The sequence below is a fragment of the Phycodurus eques genome, chromosome 13 (genome assembly GCF_024500275.1).
Source record: "Phycodurus eques isolate BA_2022a chromosome 13, UOR_Pequ_1.1, whole genome shotgun sequence".
In the NCBI taxonomy this organism is placed as follows: Eukaryota; Metazoa; Chordata; class Actinopteri; order Syngnathiformes; family Syngnathidae; genus Phycodurus; species Phycodurus eques.
In genome coordinates this window covers 9,471,275-9,496,683 of record NC_084537.1, presented here as the reverse complement: position 1 = coordinate 9,496,683, position 25,409 = coordinate 9,471,275, and the positions used below count along the sequence as shown (strand labels likewise).

The 25,409-nt window shown below is 41.5% G+C and overlaps 1 protein-coding gene across 3 annotated transcripts; it reads right to left on the bottom strand.

The window, feature by feature from the left end:
* Positions 1-543: 543 nt before the first annotated feature.
* Positions 544-24,137, bottom strand: ubxn7 (UBX domain protein 7). 3 transcript variants are annotated; one of them, XM_061694721.1, is made up of 12 exons: positions 24,032-24,112; positions 21,788-21,978; positions 21,241-21,394; positions 20,704-20,768; positions 20,553-20,618; positions 19,505-19,617; positions 16,119-16,265; positions 13,127-13,217; positions 10,525-10,655; positions 6,901-7,393; positions 3,735-3,814; positions 544-1,426 (listed from the first exon to the last, which is right to left on the bottom strand). In XM_061694721.1, the coding sequence occupies exons 3-12, from the start codon at positions 21,366-21,368 to the stop codon at positions 1,265-1,267; spliced, it is 1,476 nt and encodes a 491-aa protein (XP_061550705.1). In that variant the 5' UTR covers positions 21,369-21,394; positions 21,788-21,978; positions 24,032-24,112; the 3' UTR covers positions 544-1,264. The 3 variants fall into 3 exon arrangements, with proteins under 3 accessions (XP_061550705.1, XP_061550706.1, XP_061550704.1); XM_061694722.1 differs by having other exon boundaries at positions 21,788-21,929; XM_061694720.1 differs by lacking the exon at positions 21,788-21,978 and having other exon boundaries at positions 24,032-24,137.
* Positions 24,138-25,409: the final 1,272 nt, after the last annotated feature.

Here is a 25,409-nt window from a genome sequence, read left to right as displayed (position 1 = left end):
GTCCAAATCCTTGGAGTTTCAGCCTTTCAACTGTCAATAATCTCAGATTTATGTAGTCCCACATGAAAACAGACTGATTGTTTTTGTGTTTAATCAAAATCAGACATTTGCAAACTTCTGCTTTTATTTGGAAAAGTAGGATAAACATTTTTGCCGATTTTCTGACAGGTTACGGACCAAACCAGTAACTGAATTATAATCCATTTGCAGTACGTTTGTGCATGTGCACTATCAATTTGGAATGATGAAATTTAAAAGTTTATTTGAAATCCGTTTCATTGATTAATTAAAAAATATTCAATAGATTAATTGATAATTAAAATATATGTTAGCTGCAGCCTTAATTACAACCTTCATTTTTCAAAGACATTTTGGTTCTTTTTATGGTATTTATTTTATAATAAGCATTTCTTTTGTAATCCTGTTTCCCGTGATCCAAATATACGTTACGCTTCAATATACTTAAAAATAATCATCTGAAGCCGCATTCCAGGTGGAGGTATTTTCCACAATGAGTGAACAAGACACCAAACAAACACTCCCTTGGTTTTTGGTGGTTATATTTCAACATGGGCATATTTTCTTTGCAGCATATAAAAAGAAAAAGAAAGAAAGAAAGAAGGGAAACAATGTCTAACAGCATAACCTCAATGTCTCTCTCTCTTCCGCTCGCTCGCTAGGCCATCTCTGTACAGCAAAGGTCCAACTGACTGACGAGATGCACACCTGCCTTAAGTCGTTCCGTATCAAACGTTGGCTTTCCACAAAAAAAAGTAACGGATCGTCCATTAGTCTCTAATCGACCGATAGAAACGCTAGTAAAAAGGTGATCGATGCACTCTTCTTTAGAAATGTCACTCTCTTAGAGTCGCTGATAGGGCACATTTGGGTCCAAATGAATGAATGAAGAAGAGCGAGCCTCCGTTTTATTGTTTCCTGGTAGGGGAAATAACAAGAGCTATGAGAAAACAAACTCAGAAGTTTTCTCTGAGAGTCCCTGCTGAAACCTTATAGGTGAGGATTTGATCGGAATATGAGTTTTAGTATGGTCATTGTATTCCAATGGGCCTGGAATACAAAAGAAAGACCTGAATCCTATTAAGAAATGAAAGAGTTGTTGGCATCTGGTACTGGCCAAAGGAGCTGTGAATCTGTTGGGTGATGGGAAGGGAAAGTAGAGCCTCCCAAACCACCACGAGCCTCCTCTAACTCAGCCCCAGTCCCTCTTACTGTTCATGATTGTTGTTTGAGAGTCCACCATGGGCTAGTTCCTCTCCTGCACAAATACAGTTTCCTGCGGACAAAGCCCCGCCTCCTGCAGCGTGATGTCATAGTCCAAGTGCGTGAGCTTCCGCCGCGGGAAGTTGGTCACGAGTTCAAAGCACTCGTTTGGGTAACCTTTGGACTGGACGTGTTTCACCAGCACCTTGAAGTCACACAGTAACATTAGGCAACATTATGACCATGACCACACGAATTACATCCAAGGAAGTATTGTCATTGACGGTCAGAGAGCACTTCACTTTTTCCACATTTTGTTATGTTACAGCCTTAAAGTGTACGGGTTTAATTCATTCCGCGACCACACACATTCAAAGATGAAATCATCTTTCCTAATTGAAATGAACTTGAAAGCCATAGTGTGAATGTGAGCGCGAATGGTTGTTTGTTTCTATGTGCCTTGCGATTGGCTGGTGACCAGTTCAGGGTGTACCCCGCCTTTCGCCCGAAGATAGCTGGGTTATGGCTCCAGCACGCCCGTGAACCTCGTGAGGATAAGCGGAACGGAAGATGAATGAATGAATGAATGAAAAGCCATAAATCTGTCCCCAAAAAAACAAACATTTTTGTAACGTGTTTTTTAAATTCGAGCATTTACAGTATTGTACCTTATTTTAAAAAAAATATACAGTAAAAACTAAATTAAAGTGGAACTAAACCAGGTAGGCTCACGACAACCAGCAGACTACAAATGAATGTACACACTTAAAGTGCTGTGAAAACGTATTGGCCCCCTTGTCAAGTTCTTATATGTTTTGCATGGTTTCCCAACTTTAATGTTTAAGATCATCAAACAAATGTAAATATCAGACAAATATAACCCAAGTGAACTGAAAATGCTGTTTTTAAATGGTGATTTCATTTATTAAGGCAAACTGTGCAAAGTTACCTGGCCCTGTGTGAAAAAGCATATTACCCCCCTTGTTAAATCATTAATTCTTTTTGGCTAATCACAATTTTTGGTTAATTTTCACTGATCACACCCAAGATTGATTACCTCCAGACCTATTCTATCAAGAAATCATGTAACAGAATCTGTACTGACAAAATCAAGTCGGACAAAGGATCTAAAAAAAGCTGCAACAAAATGACACAATTCAAAGATTACCAGAACAGTTGAGAAATACTAATTGACATCTATCAGTCTGGAAAGGGTTACAAAACCCATTTCTAAAGCTTTAGGAGTCCAGCGAACAATAGGGAGAGCCATTATCCTCACATGGAGAAAACATTTAAGTGTTGTGAACCTTCTCAGGAGTGGCTGTCCTACAAAGATTATCCAAAGAGAACAGCAATGACTCATCCAGGAGCCACAAAGGAACTCAGGACGAGATAAAAGTTGAGTATTTTGGAAGACGTGTGTCTTATTACATCTGGTGTAAATGTAGCACAGCATTTCAGAAAAAAAACATCACACCAACAGTCAAACATGGTGGTGGTAGTGTGATGGTCTTGGGCTGCTTTTCTCTTTCAGGACCTGAACAACTTGCTGTGATTGATGGAACCATGAATTCTGCACTTTAACAGAAAATCCTGGAGGAGAATGTACAGCCACCCATTTGTGACCTCAAGCTGAGGCGCACTTTGGTGATGCAGCAGGATCGATAACATCCAAAACACAGCAGCAAGTCAACTTCTGAAGGGTTTAAAAAAAACAAATGAAGGATTTGGAGTGGTCGAGTCAAAGTCCAGACTTGAATCCAATTGAAATGCAGTGGCATGACCTTAAAAAGGGGGCCATTACTTTTTCACACAGAACCTGGTAACTGTGAATAGTTTTTTTTCCTAAATAAATGAAATCACTTGCGTTACTGGTATATTTGTCTGATATTTACATTTGTTTGATGATCTTAACCATTAAAGTGGGGAAACTATGCTAAAATATAAGAATTTGAGAAGGGGGCCAATACGTTTTCATGGCACTGTACGTATGATGCAAACAGCCAAACACAGTCGCAGTTTCTACAGATCCATTCTTAACAAACCAGATTTGCTCAAACATAAGGCAACGAGCCAGTAGCTACATTAATTGTGACATCACATCCTCCCTTTCACCAGAAGGAAGGTTGGCTACGTCACATTTTCGCAACTTTTGCTCACGTAATGACAAAAAGAAATGGCAGGTACCATAGGTGAGTAGATGCTGTGTTTTAAACTGATTTTTTTAGAATTATATATACTTTGTCAATTTAATTACAGCGGGGCGAAAAAGTATTTAGTCAGCCACCAATTGTGCAAGTATACAGTATACAACAAAAACAAAAGAACTGGCCTTGCCGTTCCAATACTTGAGGGGACTGTATATATAGGTATATACAGTGTGTGTGTGTGTGCATATATATATATTGAAAAAAATGTCAATTATCGCCCGTTCAGAAGAGTATGATGTCAGACAGTTCTATTAGTGTTTGCTTTCATGTTATTTCAACGTGGAAAACAATGCTTGTTCTTACCATAAGTTTTGCTTGCGAAGACAAGGATATTTGCTCTCTTTGTCCGTCTGGGTAACGAAGCATTAATCTGGCCTTGGGACCTGTGTTAAATAAAAACAAAAAAACAAAAACAAAAAAACACTGACATGATTGTACATTTCTACATTTACAAGTCACAGTAAAAGTATTGGCCCCCTTCTCAAATTCTTATTTCCCCACTTTAATGTTAAAGATCATTAAACAAAAGTAAATATCAGACAAATATCACGAGGGATTTCCCAATCACATTTTTTTTTTTTTTTGCACCCGACTTTAAAGTCCAAGACTTTTTAAAGTATCTGCCGATACACAGTCCTGATCCTGTGTGTGGGTATACAGTGGGTAAGGAAAGTTTTCAGACCCCCTTAAAGTTTTCACTCTTTGTTATATTGCAGCCATTTGTGAAAATAATTTAAGTTCATTTTTTTCCTAATTAATGTACACACAGCACCCGATATTGACAGAAATGTTGCTGAAATTTATACTGATTTATTAAAAAAGAAAAACTAAAATATCACACAGCCATAAGTATTCAGACCCTTTGCTGTGACGCTCATATATTTAACTCGGGTGCTGTCCATTTCTTCTGATCATCCTTAAAATGGTTCTACACCTTCATTGGAGTCCAGCTGTGTTTGATTATACTGATTGGACTTGATTAGGAAAGCCACACACCTGTCTATATAAGACCTTACAGCTCACAGTACATGTCAGAGCAAATGAGAATCATGAGGTCAAAGGAACTGCCTGAACAGCTCAAAGACAGAACTGTGGCAAGGCACAGATCTGGCCAAGGTTACAAAAATTATGCTGCACTTAAGGTTCCTAAGAGCACAGTGGCCTTCATAATCCTGAAATGGAAGACATTTGGGACGATCAGAACCCTTCCTAGGGCTGGCCGTCTGGCCACACTGAGCAATTGGGGGAGAAGAGCCTTGGTGAAAGAAGTAAAGATGAACCCAAAGATCACTGTGGCTGAGCTCCAGAGATGTGGTCGGGAAATGGGAGAAAGATCTAGAAAGTCAATCATCACTGCACCCCTCCACCAGTCGGGGCTTTATGGCAGAGTGGCCCATCGGAAGCTTCTCTTCAGTGCAAGACTCATGAAAGCCCGCATGGAGTTTGCTAAAATACACCTGAAGGACTCCAAGATGGTGAGAAATAAGATCATCTGGTCTGATGAGACCAAGATAGAAATTGTTGGCCTTAATTCTAAGTGGTATGTGTGGAGAAAACAAGGCACTGCTCATCACCTGTCCAATACAGTCGCAACAGTGAAGCATGGTGGTGGCAGCATCATGCTGTGGGGGTGTTTTTCCAGCTACAAGACAGGACGACTGGTTGCAATCGAAGGAAAGATGAACGCGGCCAAGTACAGGGATATCCTGGACGAAAACCTCCAGAGTGCTCAGAACCTCAGACTGGGCCGAAGGTTCACCTTCAAAAAAGACAATGACCTGAGCACACAGCTAAAATACAGAAGTGGTGGCTTCAGAACAACTCTGTGACTGTTTTTGAATGGCCCAGCCAGAGCCCTGACTTAAACCCAATTGGAGTCTCTGGAAAGACCTGAAAATGGCTGCCCACCAACGTTCAACATCCAACCTGACAGAACTGGAGAGGATCTGCAAGGAGGAATAGCAGATGATTCTCAAATTCAGGTGTGGAAAAAGGTGTTGCATCATTCCCAAAAAGACTCATAGCTGTATTAGCTCAAAAGAGTGCTTCTACTAAATACTGAGCAAAGGGTCTGAATACTTATGGCTGTGTGATATTTCAGTTTTTCTTTTTTTAATAAATCTGCAAAAATTTGAACCGTTTTATTCTGTCAATATGGGGTACTGTGTACATAGTGGAAAAAATGAACTTAAATGATTTTAGCAAATGGCTGCAATATAAAAAAGAGTGAAAAATTTAAAGGGAGGGAGAGAGAGAGAGAGAGAGATATTCTTGTATTTATACTGTCTCTCAAGAAAAACAACCAAATAGGTGCATAAGAGAAAACAAAAAGGAGGAAGTGCATAAATCCCTCATTCTCCGAATCAGCGCACATGATTCAGTAACATGACCTAGTTGGAAGCAAAATAAACTTTCGCTTTCAAACTAGTGGGCCGAGCAAGCTTTTCAGGAGTTTAGCAGCTTAAGAAGTGGGTGAATTCAAACAATGGACCTCAATGTATTGCATGTAGCCTAGAGTTTGTTGTTGGCCAACAGGAAAATGACAGAAGCAACCGATGTACGTGCTGGCTTCCCAAAGGCGGCCAGTATAAAAGCGAAATGAATGGCCTGTGCTGTTTTGATCGTATATTCAATGGATGATTTATTCATTTTGGATAACATTTATAAAGAAAACTGTGCGCTGTCATCCTGACTGCTGGTGAGGCTAATGGAGGAGCTAGCTCGCATACCCCTACAGCTGCGGCAGCAGCTGTTTGTTAGTAAATCCTGTATTTCACTGTTCTGTCACCAATCACCCACTTCTTTTAGTCTGATTTCATGTCAGACAGTCAGGTGAGAAAATGACTATCTGCTGTTCCTACTGTGCGCACCTTGGCCTCTTAGGGGTAGTGTGGTGCGATCCATGCATGGAGCTATAAGTTTACATTAAAAAGAATAGAACGCCACGACACAAAATTAATTTTAACTTATTTTTCACAGATTAGGAAAAATATATGCCTGTGAGTTTTGTTATATTAACGGTCTGTATGTGTTACTACGGAGTTTGCATATAAATAGATGTTATTTGAAGGTAAATCCCATCGGTGATCTCACGCTAATTCGCGCTAGCCCATTATCGGGTGTTTCTATTGGCTGTTAGCATTAAGCGGGTGATTTTTAAAACAATCATGTGTATCTTGTATTTGAATATACAAGGAGTATGATTATTTTTGTTGCGTGTTTAGTTTAACAGTAAACTACACCTGGGGGGGGGGGGGGGTCATTACACTGCTTAAAGCACCCTCAGGGAAGGCAGGGACCATGTTTGTGTGTGTGTGTCACGCACCCACGCACACACAAACATGCCACTAGTTTGAAAGCATGCTCACATTCGGCTCGATTATCGGTATGTGTGTAACCCGCTTTAGATCGCTAACAATTTGAGACAAAATAAACAACGCCTTATGGTGAACATGGTTAAGTACTGTACCGTTGTCTTCAGGACAGTCATCGTCACAGGTCTTGGACGGCCCCGCACTGTCAGCTACCGCCGCACACGAGTTACCTACGGAACCCGCGTCCGGGTGTGGCTGATGAGGCCCGGCGAACGAGGGCTCCAGGTGGTTCTTTTTGCTCTCCTCCTTTTTGTGACTGTGGTTGTTTTCTTTAAATGGAGATTTCCGGTGACAGGAAGACGTGCTATCGGGATGAAGACGGTGCTGGGCTGACCCGGCCGTGGGGATTGCGGGGGGCTGTTTGCTAGTGGAACTTTTCTCTTTCTGGGGTTCTGGCATTTCGCTGTCGGAACCGTCGACCGAGATGGGTCCCTCACTGTCGGAGAAGGGCTCGGCGTCCGAGTCGTCCTCCGACCTGGGTGAGTCAGGGGCATCGAGGATATTAGACGACTCATAGTGGGTTTCCTGTAGGGAGGCCCGGATGGCGGCCTCCAGCTGGCTGTCTTCGCTGGCATCGATCAGACTCTCCTAGAACAGAAAACAAACATGCAGCTGTTAAAAACAAATCAAGGAAGAACAATAGCAAGGCGGGTGGGGGGCGACCAAACTGTGTGATTCTGACCAAACTAAACACAGTACCAAAATTATTACAGGGGGTCCTTGATTTATGAGTTTCATTCCTATGGCGTAACCCGAATTAATATACAAGTCGGAATGCACCGTAGTTGCTCACTGACACAATAGTATAGTCATTATTGCTGTAAATATTTGTAAGAAAAACGCTTCTAGGCCATAACTATAAAACAATCAACCGTATGTCATAAGTCAAGGCCCCATTGTACTTGAACAGTTCCCCACGGACTATTTGTTTTCTTGTTGGGTTACTCCCTTTGTTCTCCTCTTTAGCAGGTAAAATACATTCTTTATCGGGTCTATGTCTGGAGATGGACTCGGTCCAACAGTTTATCAGAGCCTTATATAGTTGTTTGTTTTGGGGGTGTAATTTGAGCAGGATCTTTCTCGGTTAGCGAAAGATTTACGTTTCTATGATGTAGACTCGCTTCAGTCGCCTCTGTAGCGGGTACAATGCATGCTCTATGGGGTTTAAATCTTGAGATGGACTTGGCCCAAGAGTTTACACAAGCCTCTTTAAGTTGTTTGTTTATGGGGGCTACTCCCTTGAGTCTCCTCTTTAGCAGGTAAAATGCATGGTCTATTGAAGACATGTCAAGCTCCCGACCCACGGGCCCAATTTGAAGTCTGTATGATATTGGCCCGCACAACAGCATCAGCCTAAACGTGCACGTAATTCATGAGCAGCGTCTTCTTAATATGTATGAAATATACAGTAGCCTATTCAGTGTTGGGGGAGTGGGGATACGACGGTCAGCCAATCAGGAGACACGTGGTAACTTGTTAACTGTTTCTGCTTATTTTGGAAGTTCTGTTTGTTGTCGATTGAATGAAGACACATTGCCGGAGAAGTCATGGTTGTTTCAGCGCAACTCTGACTGCAAAAAGTGAAAGTGACTGGCAAACGGACCTCTTATATTATCGGAGGCAATGACGTCCACAGGACTACTTTCAGATTCTTGTGGGGTGAGTTTTCATTAACGTTATCTACGTTACATTAGTGTTTATTCAAAGTTTCGACAAAGATGGAAATGTTCCTTGTGGTTGTTTCAGCGCCAATCTGACTGCAAAAACAGTTTTCGGCATCAAAAATTAGACATATAGGATTCGGACACAATAGAAAACTATATGGACGTGATACACTTGTTATTATTTTTGTTTTCTGTGAAGTTTGAAGTAAATCTGACTATGCGCTTGCACTCAGTATGACGCGGAAAATGAGATGGCTTGAGGGCACCCCGCCATTGTTTGTTATTTATGAACTCAGAAATCACTGGATGATCGCAATTGCAGCAAGTGCTGGTGATCTTATGTTAAATAACTTTGGATATTTACTATTTTTGGTGTTGTCGGCAACATATTTTGGTGACCATGTCAATGACTGTCTCAAGCAGCATCCGCAGCCGGCATCCCCATTAGCGTGTGCTGTAGCAGTTTGCTAAACTTCCTGGGCTCCACATACTCAACAGTACAAATAATAATTAGTACAGCACATAGTACATCAATACAGTTGTACATAATTCACTGATACAGTAGTTATTCAAAATGCATGCTACGCCTCTTAGATGAAGAGTATCTAGTGGACACTGGATATAATAAAACCAAATGGCAGGCATGTCAAACTCGCAGCCTGGGGGCCACATCCGGCCCGCCACATTATTTTGTGTGGCTGGTGAAAACAAATCATTTGTGTCAACGTCCATGATTCTTGCTAAAATCTGTACCAAAATGTCACATCGTAATATTTATTGGATGTTGTAGGGCTGTCCTGGTTGACACGCCTCTGCAACATCGCGTGGACATCGGGGACAGTGCCTCTGGATTGGCAGACTGGGGTGGTGGTCCCCCTTTTTAAGAATGTGTTCCAACTACAGAGGATCACACTCCTCAGCCTCCCTGGTAAGGTCAATTCAGGGGTGCTGGAGAGGAGGGTCTGTCGGGAAGTTGAATCTCAGATTCAGGAGGAGCAGTGTGGTTTTCGTCCTGGCCGTGGAACAGTGGACCAGCTCTACACCCTTGGCAGGGTCCTCGAGGGTGCATGGGAGTTCGCCCAACCAGTCTACATGTGTTTTGTGGACTTGGAGAAGGCGTTCGACCGTGTCCCTCGGGGGGTCCTGTGGGGGGTGCTTCGGGAGTATGGGGTACCGAACCCCCTGATACGGGGGTTCGGTAAGCCGAAAGGCGAAGCTCTCGATTTACCGGTCGATCTACGTTCCTACCCTCATCTATGGTCACGAGCTGTGGGTCGTGACCGAAAGAACAAGATCCTGGATACAAGCGGCCGAAATTAGTTTCCTCCGCAGGGTGTCCGGGCTCTCCCTTAGAGATAGGGCGAGAAGCTCGGTCATCCGGGAGGATCTCAGAGTAGAGCCGCTGCTCCTTCACATCGAGAGGAGCCAGATGAGGTGGCTGGGGAATCTGATTCGGATGCCTCCCGGACGCCTCCCTGGTGAGGTGTTCCGGGCACGTCCCACCGGGAGGAGACCCCGGGGACAACCCAGGACACGCTGGAGAGACTACATCCTTCGGCTGGAATGCCTCGGGATCCCCCCGGAAGAGATGGATGAAGTGACTGGGGAGAGGGACGTCTGGGCGTCCCTGCTAAAGCTACTGCCCCCGCGACCCGACCTCGGATAAGCGGTAGAAAATGGATGGATGGATGAATATGTATTAAATAATATTGAGATGTTACAAGCATTTTTCTTTGTTACCAAACCCCTATTTACAGTAACTTAACAATAGTTGAATAAACTACTATCCTTGACTTCGGATTTGAAAATTAGATGGTCTTCGACGGAATTCTGTTCCTACGATGGTGACATAAATTACTTCAATGCGCGCTGTTTGTAACGTGGAAATGTCATGTCAAGCCCGTTGTAAACCAAGGACCCATTGTCTGCAATATCACGAAACCCAAAAGATTATACCCTAAGTTTTAACTTTAACCACGAAGCTAAATAACAACAAAAAGGAACACATTGTAAGAGTCTCTGATATGAAGGGACAACACATTATGAGAGACCCACAGAGCGTGCCCGTTTGGCGGGTGGTGCTGGGCAGGATGGCACATCCAGCTGCCCATGCTCTGCCAGGAAGCCGGTGGCCTGCTCCAGGAAGGATGCCACATCCAGCTGGTTCCACTCCACCATTTTTTGACCTAGAGTGGTGAACAGGACTGCATGGTTAAAGACAGCATTGAATCCTGGTCGGTGTTTCACTCAATATCAGTTTGTTTTTGTTTTGTTCACAAAAATAAAATTTCAAGCAATTTGTTGCCTCTTTATTCATTAGACATTTGCTCTTAGTTTTTTCCCCTTCTGAAATTTGCTTTGATTTCCCGATTCCCAACATTTCAACCCCGTCCCCCAGGAGCATTACCTTGCATAAACTTCCTGAGAACTAATATAAATATATTTTCATTATGCATAATGTGCTTCCTCTTGGGAGAAATTTACTTTCGTTCATCAAAACACGCATGCAAAAAAATTTAAACGTAACATTTTAAATGTCCCACAACTTAACATAAAATGAGCAGTCAAACTGCATGGCTTAGCTGGTCCATATACAAACTTTAATTCCAATGAAGTTGGGAAGTTGTGTCAAACAAATAAAAACTGAATACAATAATTTGGAAATGCTTTTCATCTCATATTACACCAGTGCGAAAGATAAGTCAGGAGGCTCTGACTGGTAAGCTCGTTAACAAATTTAGCTTCAAAAGTCACCCCAATGAGACTTTCGAAAAGAATAGGTAATTTGCCTTTAGTGCAGCGCCGCTCTCTCTTTTCATCGAAGCACAAGTTTAAAATACCATCTCAAAGCAAAAAGTGGTATTTTGTGTGGTATATTTGCCACCTGTGATTAATCACGATTAATTAAAATTCACAAGTGTGATTCATCTGATTTTAAAAAGCTAATCAATTGACAGCCCTACTACAAAGACAAGCTATTTAATGTTCAAACTGATAAACATTGTTTTTGCAAATTTTTCACTCATTTTAAATTTTATGCCTGCAACACTTCAAAAAAGCAGGGCATGTTTATCACTGTGTTACATCTCCTTTCCTTTAACAACACTCAATCAGCGTCTGGGAACAGAGGACACTAACTGTTGAAGCTTTGTAGGTGGAATTATTTCCCATTCTTGCTTGATGTACAACTTCAGGTGCTCAACAGTCCGGGGTCTCTGCTGTCGTATTTAGCCCTTCATAATGTGCGGCACCACACATTTTCAGTTGGAGACAGGTCTGGACTGCTGGCAAGCCAGTCTAGTATACGCACTCTTTTACCACGAAGCCAGACTGTTGTAACACATGCAGAGTGTGGCTTGGCATTGTCTTGCTCAAATAAGTAGGACTGTCTGTGAAAAAAACATCGCTTGGATGGCATTATTTGTTGCTCCAAAACCTGTATGTACCTTTCAGCATTAATGGTGGCTTCACAGATGTGCCAGTTAGCCATGCCATGGGCACTCACACACCCTCATACCATCACAGATGCTGACTTTTGAACTTTGCGCTGATAAAAATCTGGATGGTCTTTTTTTTCTTTGGCCCAGAGGACATGAAGTCCATGATTTCCAAAAACAATTTGAAATGTGGACTCGTCAGACAACAGCACACTTTTCCACTTTGCGTCAGTCTATCTCAGTTGAGCTCAGGCCCAGAGAGGTTGGCGGCATTTCTGGGTGTTGTTGTCATATGGCTTTCGCTTTGCAAGATAAGAGTTTTAAGTTGCATTTGTAGATGGAGCGACTAACTGTGTTAACTGACAATGGTTTTCTGAAGTGTTCCTGATCGCACATGGCAATATCCTTTGTACAATGATGTAGTGCTGCCTGAGGGATCTAAGGCCTCACGCATTCAATGTCAGTTTTCGGGCCTTGCCGCTCATGTGCAGAGATTTCTCTGAATCTTTTGATGATATTATGGACAGTAGATGATGAAATCCCTAAATTTCTTGCAATTGCACATTAAGAAAGAATGTTCTTAAAACTGTTGGACTATTTGCTCACACAGTTGTTCACAAAGTGGTGAATGTCTTTCTGGGATGCTGCTTTTATTCCAAATCATGACATTCACCTTTAACCTGTTCATCTGTGGAATGTTTCAAACAGGAGTTATTTTTGTTTTTTTAGCATTCCTCAACTACTTTCCTAGTCTTTTGTTGCCCCTGTCCCAGTTTTTTAGGAACATGTTGCAGGCATCAAATTCAAAATGAGAGAATATTTGCCCAAAAAATGAAATAAATAATCAGTTTGAATATTAAATATCTTGTCTTTGTACTGTATTCATTTGAATATATATTGAAAAGCATTAGAAAATCATTATAGTTCGTGTTTTGTATTTATTTATTTATTTTTACATTTTACACAACGTCCCAACTTCATTGGAATTGGGGTTTGTATAAGAGCGGCAAACTTACGGTTAGGCAAACACAGGCAATTTCCTTGGCCCCCGGGTTAAGGTTAGGCCCCCGATTCAGAGAGTGTAGCAAAAAAAAAAAAGGCACACATTTTTCGGCATGTTGTATGGAAAATGTAGCTGAGTTATCCCAGTGGAGTGGAGAAGAGAAGAAAAAAAGAATCCCAAAGAATCCCAAGTCGGTGTTGCTTACAAGACAACTCACCGGTGCGCGGATCTAAGATGGAAATATATGGAAACTTGTTGAGTTTATAGAACTGGATATATCGTTGTCCTTCTTCACTGTCGTGATATACCTGCAACAAACATTGAGACAAAGACTCCACTTCAGGAACTTGGCTGTACATAATGACAAACGGTTTTGTTTAGACTTTACACGATCAGGATTTTTGGGGCCAATCGCCGATCAGCAAGTGTAAAAAAAACGATAACCGATCACCAATCCGATCACAAGATGGAGCAATGTGTCTATTTTAATGACTTTTTTCATTTACTGTGTATAGTTGTGTACTGTATACTGAGTATCTTCTCTAGTCCAGTAATTCCCAACCAGTGTGCCGTGGCACATTAGTCTGCCATGAGCAATCTTCAGGTGTGCTGTGGGAAATTATGAAATTTTACTTAACTGCTCAAAAAGATATTAATTTACAAGAAATAATATATCTTTGTCTTTGGAATAAGTTGCCAACAGAAGTGACGTCAGTCCCAAGTGTGCATGTTTTTAAGTCCAGGGTAAAAACTTTTCCCCCATGCTTTTTAGAGCATTTCCACTTTTAAATGATATTTCTTGCACTGTATGCTGTTTTAATTTTATTTTATGTTTTTTTCCTCTTCGTTTTAAATGTTTATAAGCTGTGTTTTCTTTGTTTTTAAATGCTTTTAATCATGTAAAGCACATTGAGTTACTTTGTGTATGAAATGTGCTATATAAATAAATTTACTTTGCTTTGCTTTGTTCCTCTAGTTATCCCAGTGAGGCAAAGTGACAGACAGAACAAAAAAATGCTCTTCTATTAGGTGGCAGGAAGCATATACAGTCATTACGGTGGATCTACTTTTTGTGACATTTTTGTTTGTTGGTGTGCCGTGAGATTTTCCAATTGTAAAATATGTGCCTTCGCTCCATAAAGGTTGGAAATCACTGCTCTCGTCAGGTCATGTATTCTAATCAGTCAGGTCAAACCAACATTGCAACATGACAGAAATAATGGAAGCTAACTTACTGAAGTTGAATTAATTTATTGTATGTAAATTACTTCACACAGACCAAAATTTTAGAGCATGGTTCAACAGAACACCAACATGTTTACGCACAACCGTTAGTGCTAGCACTAGCTTGCTAGGCTACATAACGTTTTGTTGCCTGCTTGCGAGCAGTATCGTATTAAAAGTATGTGAACATACCTCAAGAAAGCCTTAAATGAATGTAATCTCCCCAGCACCGGTGACCACCAGAACACATTTTTCCCCATTTTGTTTTTATAATGCACGCGTCGCGATGTCGTCGCCATGGTACCAAGTGTATCTGGTCGCGTTTGAGTTGACAAGATAAAGCGTAAAAGACGGGATGCGGTGGTATCGGAATATAAGATTTGATTGCAGTAGTCTGACAGTGCAATCGTGAAAGAGCAATTTTGTTTGATCCGGGCATTTCTTGTGGATAATGCACATTTCGTTCCCCAAAAAAATGTCAAAAGTCAACAGTGCGCATTATACATAGGTATAGGGGAAAATGGAAAACACTTTCACATTTTACAAATGTATGCTGCCATCTAGAGGTTATGAAAAAGCTGTAAACTTTCATTCTAATCTGCCACCGCCACCTAGTGGTTATGAAAAAGGTGTAGCCTACACTTTCTTACGGGTTCGGGGTACGGATGACTGCATATATGTACAGTTGTGCATATGTGTATATTGTTTTTTTTTTAAATAATAAATACGACTGATGACTGAACAACAACCATCTTTAATTTCTTAATGGTTATGTTTTGTTTAATGATAATACTTTTCTGAAATGCTTTGACAGTTTAATTTGAATTCCATCCATCCATCCATTTTCTTTACTGCTTACCCTCACTAGGGTTGCGGGCTGCTGGACCGTATCCCAGCTATCTTGGGGCGGGAGGCGGGGTACACCCTGAACCGGTCGCCAGCCAATCGCAGGGCACATAGAAACAAACAACCATTCACACTCACATTCACACTTACGGGCAATTTATAGTCTTCAATCAACCTACCATGCATGTTTTTGGGACGTGGGAGGAAACCGGAGTGCCAGGAGAACACCCACCCAAACCCAGGGAGAACATGCAAACTCCACACAGCCGGGGCCTGGATTTGAACCCCGGTCCCCAGAACTGTGAGGCAGATGTGCTAACCAGTCGAGCACCGTGCCGGCTAATTTAAATTCCATTAAAATAAAATTGAATGTGTTTCGCTTGGCCCTTCATGTTTTCTTTAAAGAACTGTACCCATCTTACAAATTCTACCTGGGTAATCAAAGATATGAGCACAACTGTCTTTTCTCATTTACCAAGTATTACGTGTTCTAATAAAGTGCTTAACTTCAGAATATATATATTTTTTTAAACTAACAAAATACAGATAATACTTCATGTTTTGATCATATGGGTAGAAGGAAAATCATACATTCTAAAAATGTATTATACATAGGTAGAAGGGATTTCCAGAATTTTGAGGTCAACTATGGGTGTGTGTATTATACTTGGGTGTGCATTGTACACGAGAAATTACGGTATGTGAACATACCTCAAGCAATCGTTGAAATAAAGTCTTCTCCCGAGCACCAGTGACCACCACCACCACACGCTTTTCCCCATTTTGTTCTTTTTTTGACCAACACAATACATGCGCAATCCATTGCTGCTGTTGTGGCCGTGGTAACGAGTGTATCTGGTCGCGTTTGATTTGACAAAGCCCAGTGATCGTAAATGACGTCAAAAGACACGTGACAGGGCTAAAAATAAACTAGGTTTTGGATTCAAATATACTGTATACGACGGCGACGCGGAGTAAATGTCTTTTGCGGAGCTGATCAATTATGACAAAGTCGGCCGATACCAATCAAGCCAATCAGATAGGTGTAAAGTCTAGTTATGACAACCATACAATTGCATTTCTGTTTGCGCCACTGAGCAGACAGTAAGGCCTGACGTGAGTGAAAGTAAAGCGCTTACCTGCCAAAATATAAAGTGTTCTCTAATGATAGTCTTCACGGCGTCGTTACTCCACACGTCTCTGTTCAGGCACTGGCAAGCGAAGTCTTGGACGTTCTGAATGTTGATCATCAACCACTTGTTCTCCAGCTGGCCGCAGTCTTTTGCCTATTGGAGACCACAAAGACATATCAGCAAGCTGGATTTCGACAATTGTACATGGTGTATGGGAGATATAGTTAAAGTAGCCAATGGTGGTTTTGCACAAGCGGCACTCATTTCCAGTCTGGATGTAAAAGGGTGAACACTGTTTATTGCCATTCCTACAGTGGGTACGGAAAGTATTCATACTCCCTTTAATTTTTCACTCTTTGTTATATTGCACCCATTTGCTAAAATACTTTAAGTTCATTTTTTCCCTCCTCATTAATGTACGCACAGCACCCCATATTGACAGAAAAAAAAGCTGAATTGTTGATTTTGTTTTGTGCATTTTTATTAAAAAAGAAAAACTGAAATATCACACAGCCATAATTATTCAGACCCTTTGCTGTGACACTCATATATTTAAATCGGGTGCTGTCCATTTCTTCTGATCATCCTTCAGATGGTTCTACACCTTCATTGGAGACCAGCTGTGTTTGATTATACTGATTGGACTTGATTAGGAAAGCCACACACCTGTCTATATAAGACCTTACAGCTCACAGTGTATGTCAGAGCAGATGAGAATCATGAGGTCAAAGGAACTGCCTGAAGAGCTCAGAGACAGAATTGTGGCAAGGCACAGATCTGGCCAAGGTTACAAAAAAAAGTATGCTGCACTTAAGGTTCCTAAGAGCACAGTGGCCTCCATAATCCTTAAACAGAAGACGTTTGGGACGACCATAACCCTTCCTAGAGTTGGCTGTCCGGCCAAACTGAGCAATCGGGGGAGAAGTGAGAGAGGTAAAGAAGAATCCAAAGATCACTGTGGCTGAGCTCCAGAGATACGGTCGGGAAATGGGAGAAAGTTCTAGAAAGTCAACCATCACTGCAGCCCTCCAACAGTCGGGGCTTTATGGCAGAGTGGCCCATCGGAAGCTTCTCCTCAGTGCAAGACACAAGAAAGCCCGCATGGAGTTTGTTAAAAAACACCTGAAGCGGTATATGTGGAGAAAACAAGGCACTGCTCATCACCTGTCCAATACAGTCCCAACAGTGAAGCATGGTGGTGGGAGCATCATGCTGTGGGGGTGTTTTTCAGCTGCAGGGACAGGACGACTGGTTGCAATCGAAGGAAAGATGAATGCAGCCAAGTACAGGGATATCCTGGACGAAAATCTTCTCCAGAGTGCCCAGGACCTCAGACTGGGCCGAAGGTTCACCTACCAACAAGACAATGACCCGAAGCACACAGCTACAATAATGAATGAGTGGCTTCAGAACAACGCCATGACTGTTCTTGAATGGCCCAACCAGAGCCCTGACTTAAACCCAATTGAGCATCTCTGAAGAGACCAGAAAATGGCTGTCCACTAATGTTCAACATCCAACCTGACAGAACTGGAGAGGACCTGCAAGGAGGAATGGCAGATGATCCCCAAATCCAGGTGTGAAAAACTTGTTGCATCATTCCCAAAAGACTCATGGCTGAATTAGCTCAAAAGGGTGCTTCTACTAAATACTGAGCAACGGGTCTGAATACTTATGGCTGTGTGATATTTCAATTTTTCTTTTTTAATAAATCTGCAAAAATTTCAACAATTCCGTTTTTTTCTGTCAACATGGGGGGCTGTGTGTACATTCATGAGGGGAAAAAATAACTTAAATGATTTTAGCAAATGGCTGCAATATAACAAAGAGTTTCCATACCCACTGTAATTGAAGTTTACCGTTAAACAAAAACAACTCCCGGTATTACTGTAGCTTTCAGTTCTGATGGTCTTCTTGTTACACCACCAAATCTAAGGGTATTATATCAATTTCTGTGTTATACTACCCCCTGGTGGCCAAGGTGCACACACACCAGAAGGAAGCCCACTGAATAAAACCAAAATCATGACGCAAAAACTGTTAAATTCATTACATATGATTTCATTTTGTTATTACTCTGTTTTTATAAAGTACAATACTATAAAGTATTCCTATACTTATAAAAAAACATGTTACTAAAATTTTCGTTCGTGGTTTTTGGGGGTGAAGGAATGGAGTTCAATGCCTGGATGACGTTATGTTGGAATAAAATCAGAAAGATGACTTCGTCACGTCGGTGTCATATGTCGTTTCCTATGTTCGAACGGAAGCACCTTTTTATCTCTTTCTGACCATCTAATGCATTCCACAAAGGTTAAGTAAAGGAGGTATAAATATTAAAATACTGTCGCCGGTTAGAAGATTTGACTTCCCGGAGAATCCCTGTCACGTGATAAAAAACGAAGGAGCTGATTGGCCGAAGACGAACTCTGTGTATCGACGATGGATTGTCTCCGGATGTCTGTTACAGCTAATTTGAAACAGAATTTGTCGAACCGGATCTGAAATGAACAAACTGAATGTGAAAATATGTCATTTGAATTTTCATTGCAGATAAAAAAAATCTTACATTCACTTTCAAGTTTCAAATTCAGTTCGTAAATTAAAATTCAATTCCTGGTGTACATATTTCAGCCCATACGCAGGCTTGATGCAGTTATTGCAAGTAAGGGTTATGCCACCAAATATTAAATGTTCTTAACTTTAATTATGTATGTTCCAATTCTAGATGGCACGTTGGACAACTGTTTAGCACATCTGCCTCATAGTTCTGAGGAGACCGGTTCAAACCCGGCCTCATCTGTGTGGAGTTTGCATATTCTCTCCGTGCCTGCATGGGTTTGCTCCGGGTACTCTGGTTTCCTCCCACATCCCAAAAAACATGCATGGTAGGTTAATTGAAGACTCTAAATTGCCCGTAGGTGCGAATGGTTATTTGTTTATATCTGCCCTGTGATTGGCTGGCAACCAGTTCGGGTGTACCCCGCCTCTCGCCCAGTCAGCTGGGATAGGCTCCATCAAAGGAATTGACCTAGCCGTTGCAATACTTTTGGAGGGGACTGTATTTTGTTTTGAAGTAGCCATTTTGGGGGCGAATTCCACAGCTCGTACTTGACAAACTCCTACTAGGTAATTTATGAAAATGAGCCCCAATTGGAAGCAGGTATCCTAGACAGGTGGGTGATACAACAATTCAAAGTTTTATATGACTTTTGATGTTTCTGCCTTGTAAACTTTGGTCATATTCTGAATTGTATGACCTCAAAAGAAATGTAGGGGCCTATAAGTTTTCCACTCTTCCGTTAGCAGCACACTTGCTTTCCTCTGAGTGGAGGCCAGCAGACAGAATCGAGGCATGTGCTCTACGTGCCGGTTCGAAAGAGACTCCTCACCGTCTCAAAGCTGCCTTTGTGCATCAGCTCAATGGGAGGACGGAAAAGGTCTGCCAGGGTGCTCAGTTTCTTGTCCACCGTTCCGCCGTTCCGCAGCTCCTGTTCCTGGCGGACTGGAACGAGACAGAGAACGAGTGAGGGGGAAAAACATCTCAGCTATGGCGGATGAAAAGATACAGAGTGACACAAGTCAGCTTTCTGTAGTACCACAAAATTTGGTCAATCGAGGGCTCTGGCATACAAGCGGCACCCACTAAATATATGAAAAAAGTTCTGATTTTACTTTTTTCCACATTGAAACCGCACAAATACTACCATGAATTCATTTACTCCAAGCAACTCAATTGCCTTTTTCAATGGCCATGTCCGTACCATAGGATTTTATTTAAAAATGTAAACAGGTAACACTTCAGAATAGAGCTCATTGAAAATTCATAAACAATAAATACAATTTTGGTGCATTAATAAGAAGCTTAATATAAATCTGAAAACTCTGAAAATAGTACTCGTTTACCAAACTTCGTGGTGAGTGCATTGCTATCAAAGAAGACTAGGGCTGCAGCTATAGAATATCTTTAGAATCAATTATTCTACCATTTATCCAATCTATTAATGGAATAAAAATGTATTTTGCATTATTATTAAACAACAAAAGGTGAATGTTAGGTGCAGGTATTATTGTTGGATACTTTGCAGTCGCCATGCTCACGGCTCACACGAAAATAACTGTGACTTTGAGTGGATGTGGCTTTAAAAGAAAAGGTCTGACCTGTTAAGTGATGTGGGAGTCGTCGAATGAGAGTGTAGAGTTGGCTATAGTCAGCTCATATTAGCCCCTGGCTGGTAACTGTTAGCCAGCCTGCATGTTGAATTCCAGGGTACCAGTTATGGCCATAGCAGCAAATGTATGAATGTGCTTATTACATGGTTTGTTTTGTTACCGTTTATTATATAAAGCGATTGAAAAAACATAGGTGGTTGGGTTTATCCTTTTATCGAATTATTTAAATTTTTCGAATTATTCGTTTAAGCCCTGGAGTAGACTCACTAGTTTCCGTTTGGAAGTCTCTAAAGCCATCAAATATGGATCGGGCAGGTCTCCTTCGCTTTGGCACTGAAGGTGGAACAGACACAGCAAAGATTAGAGGGTTGCAATAAGTGCCTGCAAGAATGAAGTGACAGAAGATACAATGAAATACCTCCAAAAAGTGGCTCCGGCTCCACAAGAATGTCCTGCTTCTGGGGAATGGGTGCTCGTACATCGCTGTGGCCACACACAACACAAAAAAACAATGACCATCCAACAACATGGAAGATCTTCATCCATCCATCCATTTTCTGAGCCACTTATCCTCACAAGGGTCGCGGGAGTGCTGGAGCCTATCCCAGCTATCATCGGGCAGGAGGCAGGGTACACCCTGAACTGGTTGCCAGCCAATCACAGCGCACACATAAACAACCATTCACACTCACATTCACACCTAGGGGCAATGTAGAGACTTCAATTAACCTACCATGCATGTTTTTTTGGGGGATGTGGGAGGAAACCAGAGTTCCCAGAGAAAACTCACGCAGGCACGGGGACAACATGCAGACTCCACACAGGCGGGGCCAGGGATTGAACCCCGGTCCTCAGAACTGTGAGGGATACACTCTAACCAGTCATCCACCGTTCCACCATGGAAGATCTTATTTTTTTTATTTTTTATTTTTTTAGTTGGGCAACAAGCGCTTACTCTGAAGGTAGAACCCTGCTGCTGGATGCTGCTGAACCGGAACTCGTGCTGGGCTCCTCGGTGACCACTCCTCCATCCAGAAACATGGTCACTGCCATTTCCAGGTTGTTGTTGCATGCTTCCAACATATGCTTCCCAACACTCTCTGTAGCCCCTAGTGAAGTATGAGAGAAGACATTATACATTTTTTCACAGTTACCTGGTGTCTTAATAACACTTCAATTGATGAAGAAGACAGTTACAACTGCTCAGTAAACTGCAGTAGTATGTCCTATTTCACAGTGGATAAAGAAGACATGCCTGAGTATTCTTATATTGTCTGTCTACATGTGTTGCTGCACCGTTTGCGTTCAAATATCCATTGCACTGCGACATTGATGCTCATTTCGTTAGCCTGTCTATGGCGTTTGCATTGTGTGTTAGCATTAAGCTAGTGGACTTTTGTAAGTTTATGTGGTTTGCTTAAATACATTCTGTTTGTTTTTTGTTTAGTCTCACACTAAACTTCAACTGGGAGTGGGTGGTTCATAACTCAAAAAAATCTTACCTCAAAAAACTTGTAAGTCCGATCAATCGTAAGTCGAGGAACCACTGTATTAGTATTGGGTCTGTTTCGTTAACCAAATTTCAAATTCGTCCTCACATGCCCAGAGCTCTGGCCCTTGATGATGTCAGCATTTTTCCATCCTCTGATTGGTTGGTCAGAGCAAAACTTGTTACAGCCAACTTCGACTACATCTGTCACACATTAATACATTTAATAATCAGCATCTCTGGTGAATATGATGCATTTAATTCTAATGTTTTATCTTTTGTCATGTTATTACTAGACTTTACACCGATCTGATCGGCTTGATCGGTATTGGCCGATAATTATTTTATGCTGATCGACTTTAACGTCATAATTCGCCGATCCGATCAATGACGTCATTGATCGGCTCTGCAAAAGACATTTACTCTGCGTCGGAATTGTGTACAGTATATTTGAATCTAAAAGCTCGTTTATTTTTAGCCTTGTCGCGTGTCTTTTGACGTAGTACTGTAAATATCGGAGCGCCAATTAAGTTTTTTTTTTTTCAAACGTTGGCGGTGTGGGACAGACAACACGTCTGAGACAGACAACATGTAATGCGTGGATCAGACTACAAGACAAATTTGGTCTTTCACGATTGCACTGTTAGACTACTGTGATCAAATCTTGTATTCCGATACCAGCGCATGCCGTCTTTTACAAACACTGGGCTCTATCTTGTCAACTCAAATGCGACCGGATACACTCATTACCATGGCGATGACAACAACAATAGATCGCGCAAAATTATTGTGTGGGGAGAAAAAAAACTAATAAAAAAAGGAAAACCGTAGTGGTCATCACTGATGCTCGGGAGAGGATGTTCATTCACAGATTGCTTGAGGTATGTTTACATACTTTGAATACGATACGGCTTGCAATCAGGCAACAAAACGTTCTGCACACTAACAAGCTAATGCTAGCACTAACAGTTGTACGTAAACATGCCAGCGTTCTGTTGAATCGTGCTCTAAAGTTTTAGTGTGTGTGTGTAGTAGTGTGTCATGCTCTAAAGTTTCAGTGTGTGCGAAGTAATTTAATTACAATAAAGTAATTTAATTACACTAAGTTAGCACCCATTATTTCTGTCATGTTGTAATGTTGGTTTGACCTGACTTAAAACTTAAAATTATGTCAGTGGCCAATCCTTGAATGGTCCTTAGAGGTAATTAATGTTTTACCTTTTGTCTAAAATGCTATAGAATACGTTTGAAGATACTTAGTATACAGTACACAAGTATATACAGTAAATAGACATATTGCTACATCTTGTGATCGGATCGGTGATCGGTTATCGTTTTTTTAAACTCGCTGATCGGTGACTGGCCACAAAAATCCTGAACGTGTAAAGCCTAGTTATTACGTAAATAATGATTGTGAACTGCTCCAGATGATGTATGTTTCACAGTTGTCAACTGTATTGATAGTTTCTATCACTGCGAGGTTATTGAAGTTTCAAAACTGCGAAAACTCGTTAACAATGACCTATTCTCTGTCCTCTGTGTAGCGTATACTGAGTTTTAACAGTTCCTGCACGGTAGAAGTTTCACACGTCCGTCCCCCAACTGCGCATGCTCGTTCCAGCCTCCTCCCAACATGGTGGAGCGGTGTTCCATCAAACATGTCTCCGTTAAATAAACTTTACACGCTCTCTCGTATTTTCCCCCCATCAGGTGCAAACGTACAACCGTTTGAGGGATTTGAAGTTGTGTAGACTGCCGGTAAAAAAAATAATAATAATCAAAAATTACACCGTGATGCGTATGGGTTTTAACGCCACAGACACGTTTTTTTGGGGGGGGAGAGAAGACAAGTAAGGCGATGAAGGAAGGAGGGAAAATGTTAGACCTCCATTCTGTATTTACGGCACAACAGGCGACGTCTCAAAGTGGGACAAAAAGCAGCTACGGGCTCTCGATATGCAACTTGTAGTGATCGTCACAAACTAGCACCACGGATGCGAGGTTAACTTGCGATAATAGGGGTGGAAGTTTCACACGTATTGGTGCGTAGTCTTTTAGTGGAGTTGACCAGTTAACACGGGCGGTGCTTTTTTTTTTTTCGTCCCACTGACAGCGATGGGGCACCAGCCACATTAAACGTCCCTTCTTACAACTGCGCACCCATTTCCTGGTCGGTCCCGAGCCAGAGAGCCGTTCCGGCATGTACCCCATACGATATCCGTCAAATTGGTGTGGAAACGAGGCGTTCTTTTTTTACCTGTTATTGCTGTGAATTGTTGTATTAACCCGTTCACCCCCGAAACCGAGGTGTCTCCGAGCGCCGCCATCTTACCGCCACAAACAACAACATAAATGTCGCGCATGCGCAACGACAAGCCTTTTCTCCCCCCACGGCCTGGCGCGAGTGGTTGTGACGTCACTTTGCGCGTTAAGGTGCATTGTGGGAGTGTAGTTTTTATTCCAGTCGGTCAGGAGAATTGCGCGTTATAATCTTTTTTTTTTTTTAACCCCAAAATTGTAGTACATCCATCACAGATTACCAGAGATGCAAGGTAACGAAAGTACTGTACTTCAGGTATCTTGTGTAGATTTACACTGTACACACCTGTTCAAATGCCAGGTTTTTGTGTATAAAAATGAGAGCAAGCTAAATCTTTTTTTAAATCCACCATTAATGTGACCTCTACAACTAGGAAGGGAAGTGAACTGAGGGTGTGCACATCCTTTTGTAATTGGGGATGTGATTGTGTTCAGAATTATACAATCACATTCAAAGTCATGTTAAATAGAAGTCAGCATAGACCTGCCACCATTTAAAGTGCCTCTCATTCATTAACCCCAAAGTTTAGCTGTTCTCGTAGACTTTTACTGACATTGTCTGTGGTCATATCTTACTGCACAAGTCGCGATCCGCAGAGGTATTATTTTTACTTACCGCAATGAAAATACTTAATTTTACTTTCAATTCAGTAGGACAGGTTATAAGTCATATTAATGGTTGGAAAAGTTTTGAAATGCTGTATCTTGGTCCCATTTTTTTATAAAAAAAAAACCTGGCATTGGAACAGGGGTGTGTCGACTTTCACATTTATGTGTGCACATTCTACTCCTTACTCTCAAAAAAGGCTCATAACTAGCATAGTGCTTGCACCGAGTTGGGGGGAATCACACGACACATATTCATCAAAACATGTTTCCATAGCTTTGCTCAGGTTGTGAACTAACAAAAATGCAAATGAAAAAAATGCACCGTTGTCTTTTTCACTTACTAGACAGAGAATTTCTGAATGCCAGAAGCTGGTGAATTTTGAGCTGGCACAAAACAGAAAGGTAGGAATCATTCTTGGGGCTGACATCAATTTTCTTAAATGAGGCCATGAATGGGGAATGTCTTGCTTCTCCAAACGTGTGGCATCATTGTCGTTAATGCTCCCTGGTTTACCCTCCTCTGTGTTGTTGCTGTGCCTGATTGTTAGCTTTAGAAGTCTTAGAGATGTCAGTCAATTAATATCTCAACCATCTTTGTTTACATCTTTCTATGTTGTTTTCATTTGCAGAAGTTGAATAATGTATTGCCTATTTGACAAAGTGAAGAGTAGAGAGTGGCTATTTGTTTTTATATGTATAATAAAAGT